This window comes from Thermobia domestica, chromosome 1 (assembly GCF_964235325.1).
Source record: "Thermobia domestica chromosome 1, izTheDome1.hap1.1, whole genome shotgun sequence".
NCBI classification, from domain to species: domain Eukaryota; kingdom Metazoa; phylum Arthropoda; class Insecta; order Zygentoma; family Lepismatidae; genus Thermobia; species Thermobia domestica.
In genome coordinates this window covers 311,117,375-311,124,646 of record NC_137454.1, presented here as the reverse complement: position 1 = coordinate 311,124,646, position 7,272 = coordinate 311,117,375, and the positions used below count along the sequence as shown (strand labels likewise).

General features: G+C 36.4%; 1 protein-coding gene across 1 annotated transcript; it reads right to left on the bottom strand.

The window, feature by feature from the left end:
• Nucleotides 1-1,183: 1,183 nt before the first annotated feature.
• LOC145680651 (uncharacterized) lies at nt 1,184-6,364 on the bottom strand. The gene is made up of 2 exons (XM_081751365.1): nt 6,052-6,364; nt 1,184-5,877 (listed from the first exon to the last, which is right to left on the bottom strand). The coding sequence occupies exons 1-2, from the start codon at nt 6,362-6,364 to the stop codon at nt 1,184-1,186; spliced, it is 5,007 nt and encodes a 1,668-aa protein (XP_081607491.1).
• Between the last annotated feature and the right edge of the window lie 908 nt (nt 6,365-7,272).

Here is a 7,272-nt window from a genome sequence, read left to right as displayed (position 1 = left end):
CATTATTAAAAATAAAAGACTGCTATATGCTACCACACAAGAACGATTTTTTAAAAATTAAATAGCATCACAGTTATTTTTCGTAATTAAAATGAATAGTATTACTGTAATATGCTAAACGTGTTTCAAATGTATTAAAGTTATAATAAATAGGAATACCCAAAACTTTTCATATGGGCAAGTGTGAAAGTAATTAAAGGTAATCTGTCCTTTTATTGTAACATTTTTACATTTTATTCAGTTGTCAGCATTTTAAAAGAAAGAAAAAGTTATTTCAGAGGAAAAAATACAGATAACGTTTTAGAATATATGACAATTGAAGTGAAAAAGTAATCATATAAGGCATGCACTGGTACATCCAACATATACTCCTGTGATTTTGTGTCTTGGATTTTGTTTGTCAGAATTTTCCTTGCATTATGACCGCTTGGATTTAGTTCCCAGCCTCGTCACTACAGCCACTTTATACATGAGTTTCGATCTGCATACAAACACGCTAGGAGTGAAGCTTTTCGGTACTGCATATCCCTAAAAATTTAGAATTATCTGTCTCCAAAGATTAAACAGAACAGGAATTCCCGTTCTGCCTACATAAGATCATTTAAAATATTTTCTTCAAAGTCCTGGAGGGCCTTTAGCAGAACGAGAATGAGTCTTTTTAATATTGCACCCTCCTAGTTGGAGGGTGTAAGGAATTTATTTCCGGGTGTTTATGCTTATGTTCTTAAATGTGCGCCATTTACTTAACTGGTAATGGACTGTCTTCCAACAATGGAAACTTCCAATACTTATTTTTAGTTTTTATTATACCTTACTAATTGCTGGTTTTTAACTAACACTTAAAATAAACCACAAAGTACATATAATAACTTCACTGTGTTCACTGCACTTAAATAACAAACTTAACTTCAAAATTATGGAAGAAATGTTCGTGCCTCGTGCCTTATGCACCGTCTCTCTTCAACACTTTCCATCTTGAATAACAAATGAAATCTAAAATTTCGTAAAAACAGTGTTTCCAGTTCTTAGAAAATATTACTACATAATATAAGACTTAACATGCCGCCCGCCAAAAAAGGGCTAGTGACCTTTTTTTAAAAAAAAAGAAAAGAAAACAAACTTTACATAACGACAAATAAAATAGACTAAAACAGGAAATAAATATACTTTAACATGGATGACATTACGATTCATCATTATTTGGTAAAACACAAAGTCCTCTAATTGAGCGTTTATATAAACCATTGGAAGTTTTAACAGTAGCCACTCGAACCAAACCGTCAGGTCCAGAATGCACTTCAGTGATGACTCCCAATTTCCACGATAGAGGAGGTAGCTTATCTTCTTTGAGAACCACCAATTGACCTGGCTGTATGTTGGCACAGCTTCTCTTCCACTTATTTCTTCCTTGTAGTTGTGACAAATATTCCATATACCATCTTCTCCAAAACTGTTGAAATTGTTGTTGGATCCTTTGCCATCTTTGAATTAAACTAATCCTCTCCTGATGTAAGTCTCGTTGTGGTAATGCTGTCAATGGTTGGCCAATAAGAAAATGACCAGGAGTTAATGCTACTGGATCATTAGGATCATTGGATAATGCTACAAGAGGTCTCGAATTTAAGCAAGCTTCTATTTGTGTGGTTAAAGTTGTTAATTCTTCAAACGTGAGATATGACATTCCCATGACTCTTCTTAAGTGGTATTTAAAGGACTTAACTGCAGCCTCCCAAAGACCACCAAAGTTGGGCGAATATGGCGGAATAAAATGCCATTGGATTCCTTCAGTAGTTGCAAAATTCTTAATCCTTTCTTGATGGTCAGCTGTATGCAACAACTTTGCGACTTCTTGAAGTTCCTTGTTGGCACTAATGAACGTAGTTCCATTGTCACTATAGATATGCTTGCATTTACCTCGACGAGATATGAATCTTCTCAAAGCAGCTAAAAATGCCTGACTAGTAAGATCACTCACAACTTCGAGATGGATAGCCTTTGTTGCTAAGCACACAAACACTGCAATATAGCACTTCACCTTTGTTTTTGACTTTCTGGTACCAGTTTTGATGTAAATAGGACCGGCAAAGTCAATTCCAGAATTTGTGAAAGGTCTTGTTAGTTCTACTCTATGTTTTGGTAGTTGTCCCATTAATTGTTCTGGTCCAGACGCCTTTAATCTTTGACATGTAATACACCTTCTAATAACTTTCTTGATAGCATTTTTACCATTAGGTATCCAATACCTTTGCCTTAGTGATGCTAGCATTAACTGACATCCAGAATGTAGCAATCGCCTGTGTTCATGTTCTATAATTAGTCTTGTCAGGTGATGATCTGGTGGTAGAATAATTTGATGTTTAGCATCAAATTCAAGTTCAGACATCTTTAATCTTCCACCAACTCTTAGTAATTGTTGATCACATATGAAAGGATTGAGAGACAAGAGTTTGCTCTTATTGCTAACTCTTCCACTTTCTTTAAGATCAGCCATTTCCTTAGCATAAACTGAACTTTGAACTTCTCGTATTAGTCTGATTAAAACTTCTTCAATTTCTTCCAAAGTAAGAGCGTCTACATTTCTTCTCGATGCTTCTACTTTAGCATTCTTGGAAAACCGCATGCAATAAGCCAAGACTCTCTGAAGTTTGTTCAAAGTAGAGAATCTTTCGATCATACTATTGTCTTGAGTTGTCACTAAGTAACTTGATTTTAATTTCTTCTGTTCAGGAATCTCTCTGAGTGAGGCAGGCTCCGTCTTAGGCCAATCAAGTGAAGAACACTGTAACCATTTAGGACCGTTCCACCACAAGTTATTATGTATTAACTTGTCAGGACTTGTTCCCCTTGATATAATATCTGCAGGATTTTCACTTGAAGCGACGTGTCTCCATTCTCCTCCCACTTCTTGTACCTCAGCAACTCGATTGCCAACAAATGTTTTCCATCTATTTGGACTTGCTTTTAACCATGCTAAGACCACCATAGAATCTGTCCACATATATACCTGGGATATTCGTTGTTTTAATGCCTTAGTTACCTTCTTGACAAGTTTTGATGACAACACTGCTGCACATAACTCTAAGCGAGGCAGGGAAATCTTCTTTATGGGTGCCACTTTGGACTTAGCACATAATAGCTTCGAAGTAACTTGACCATCCTTGCTGACGGATCTTAAATACACACATGTCCCATAAGCCTTTTCTGAAGCGTCTGAGAAAGCGTGAACTTGAATGTCTATCAAGGTACCCGACTGAAGAACCATTCTGTCTACACTGATATCTGATAATGAAGGAATGAATTCAAGTACTGTCTTGCATCTTTGCTGTAGTTCATTAGGAAGTGTTTCATCCCACTCCAATCCTGCTTGCCACAGATCTTGAAGAATTATCTTACATACAATTGTTATTGGACTAACAATTCCCAACGGATCAAAGATTGAAGCAATAATACCCAACATCTTGCGTTTTGTTAAATTATTATTCGACCTTTGATTTAGAGTGAATCCATTCATCACTTGAAGTTGATCATTTGCTGGATGCCAAAGTAATTCTAATGTTTTGACTTGACCCTTATCGTCTAAGCGTAATGGAAGTTGTGTTTCTCTCAATTCTTCAGAGATGGATTCCAATAACTCAGTACTGTTGGAACACCACTTTCTTAGCAAAAAGCCACCCTTTTGCAGCATTTGTATTAATTCGTCCTTTATCTTTAAAGCTTCCTCCACACTTTCAGCCCCTGAAATGCAATCGTCAATATAGAAGTCATTCTTGAGAACTTGTGCTACCTTCGAATATTCACAAGCTTCTTCTGCACTTAATTGCTGGAGACAGCGAGTAGCAAGGAAAGGCGCTGAGGCTGTTCCGTATGTGACAGTCTTTAATTCATATACCTTAATGGGTTCTTCTTCTGATCTTCTCCACAAGATCTTCTGGAATTTACAGTCACGCTCATCAATCAAAATCTGTCGATACATCTTCTCTATATCTGCAGTAAAAGCTATAGGGTAGGTGCGAAATCTTAATATAATTGACTGCAAATCGTCTTGCACAGTTGGACCAACTTTGAGAACATCGTTCAGTGAAATGCCACTAGTTGAGCATGCGGATGCATCAAATACTACTCTAGTCTTCGTAGTAGTACTAGCTTCCTTAATAACTGGATGATGAGGCAAGTAATATCCTTGAGTAATATTAGAGCTGCCTTCCGCTTCCTTCATATGTTCCAAAGTTTCATACTCTTCAAGGAATGCGACATAATCTGTGCGTAACTTGGGGCATATATTTAACCTTTTTTCTAGTTGTTGTAAACGCTGAACAGCTGTCTTATAAGAATCACCTAACTGGGTCACTTCTTGTTTGAATGGCAATCTCACTATAAAGCGTCCTGTTGAATGTCTTCTAGTGTTTGCGATAAAATGTTCTTCGCACTCCCTCTCTTCTTTGGATAGAGGAGTTTCTTGAATATCTTCTATTTTCCAAAATTTCTGCAGCTGATGGCTTAAATCATCGTTGTTGTGCAAAAAGAATGTTCGATGTTCTGGCGTGAAGTTGTTGTGCTTTGGCATCTGATATTGTCCTGAAACTATCCATCCTAACTCTGTATTTTGGAGAACTGGAAATGCTCCTGGACGCACCTGTTGTCCTGCTTTGAGTAGACTAAAGAAAATTCCAGCACCTAACAACAAATCAATCTTACCAGACTTGTTGAAATTAGGATCCGCTAACTGTAAATTCGGTGGAAAGTTCCATTCTTTAATGTCAATATCAGCATCAGGTAAATTTCCCGCTATTTTGGGCAATACAAAACACTCAACATCTACACTAAAATCACTTACAGCAGAGAATACTTGTAACTTACTTCCGTATTTAACGTTGCAACTTACATTATTAATACCTTGTACAGGAACATTGATAGGAAATTTCTTTAATTTTAACCTTTGAATGAGAGATTCTGTTGCAAAATGAGATTGGGAACAACTATCAAGCAAAGCCCTAACCATATGTAATTTACCATTGCAATCTTTAACTTGAACAACTGCAGTTGAAAGTAAAACACACACATTACTTTTAGGCTTCACAGAGCAATAAGTACTAGTATTAACAACTTCCTGTCCTTGAGACACTGACTTTTCCCCTACAGGTTCCGTAACAGAATCATTTTCAACACTTGCAGCATGATTAGGCTGTGATCTCTTAAAATCACTATGCAACAACGTGTGATGCTTGAGATTACATATTTTGCATGCACTTAGCGAACAATCTTTCGCTACATGGTTGACAACTTTCAAACAATTAAAACAAAGTTTGTTTTGTTTCGCAAAACTTAATCTTTTGGATACACTTAATTTCTGAAAATCATTACACTTGTGCAACGCATGACTTTGTTGACAAAACGAACACAAAACATTAGTACTCACATAAGATTGTCTAGCATTTTTTACATCTTTAACAACATTAGATTTACTGACATGCGACTTTGATTGCGTAGACTTTACCAATTCTAAGGCCTGGCATTTATTTTCTAAAAAGACATGAAGTTCTTCTAAACTAGCAAACTGTTCCCTATTTGTTTGATTTTCAAAGTCTTTACGTGTTTGTTCATCTAGCTTTTCCAAAACTAGGTGCGATAACAATATATCCTCCAAAGGAGTATCTAACTGTAACGCCTTAAGTGCATTTACGTTACTTATAGTTTGATTTAATAATGTCCTTAAGTCCGCCACTGAATCTTTACAGACAGTCGGTAATGAAAACAATGCCTTTACGTGAGCAGTTGCTATTAGCTTTGGATTATTATACCTTTTGCATATCATTTCCCAAGCAAGTTTGAAATTTTCACCTGTCACTGGTATATTCTCAACTAATTTGCTTGCTTCACCTGATAATGAGGACAACAAATAATGAAATCTTTGAATATCATCTAAGCTCTGATTGTTTACAACCAAACTACTGAAAGTATCATGAAAATGTCTGAAATCTATAACTTGACCTTTAAATGTTGGTAGCTTTATGACTGGTAATTTTAGACACCCTGTATTTGCGGTTGAATCACCTGACGAACTTGTATTGCTACTACTAGCCTTCTCAGCTGTTTCAACAATTGACGTCATTTTTGCAAGAGTATCGTAGTAAGTAGCTTCAAACAACTCTCTATCTTGTGTATATTCATTGTTTTCGTCCTTTAATTCAAGCTGTTTTTGCACTTCATCATATTCTTTGAATATATTAGGTAAACGTGCACACCTAACTTTAATCTGCATTACATCACCGTCTGCTCCAAATTGTTCAACAAATGTTTTCATTCTTGTAAGGGAAGCTTTAGCTAGGCCTCTTGCCTTTATAAGAGAATTTGTATTTGAATCCATTGCTTGTGATATTTCAACCTGAAGTCCTTATAACAACAGACCTTTACACAAGAAAAAAGAAACAAAAATATATACTTAGCTACGTGACTGCTACATTGCGCCTTTGTTTTTCTTCAGATTGCAATGCACAGCTGAATGCGTAGGCGCGTACGTGATAAGTCCAATAGGTCAATTTTGCTTCTGTTTCTTAACACTCACTGTCTTTACACACACATAGTTAATATGAATGTTTGAATGATTCACTTATTCCTTTTCTTGGCACAACACTTCCTCCATTCGGCACTGGAGGACCAAAAAAAACTGTTTATGCTTATGTTCTTAAATGTGCGCCATTTACTTAACTGGTAATGGACTGTCTTCCAACAATGGAAACTTCCAATACTTATTTTTAGTTTTTATTATACCTTACTAATTGCTGGTTTTTAACTAACACTTAAAATAAACCACAAAGTACATATAATAACTTCACTGTGTTCACTGCACTTAAATAACAAACTTAACTTCAAAATTATGGAAGAAATGTTCGTGCCTCGTGCCTTATGCACCGTCTCTCTTCAACACTTTCCATCTTGAATAACAAATGAAATCTAAAATTTCGTAAAAACAGTGTTTCCAGTTCTTAGAAAATATTACTACATAATATAAGACTTAACACCGGGGGTGTCCGAAAATTTTAGGAGGGTGCTGGGGGGTGTTAGGGGGGTGTAGATAAATCACTGTTCTTAATGATGGCACCCCCATTCGTATTCCCTGACCTTCATAATCTCCCTCTGCTCTGGATATCTCTCTCTCTGCTCTCCTCTCTAAACCCAAATCTACACCTCCCGGTAAAGACGCATCTCGGTTAGCCACCTTCAACACTTGCCTCCTTCCCTTATATTGGATCTTCTACACCTATACACCACTGT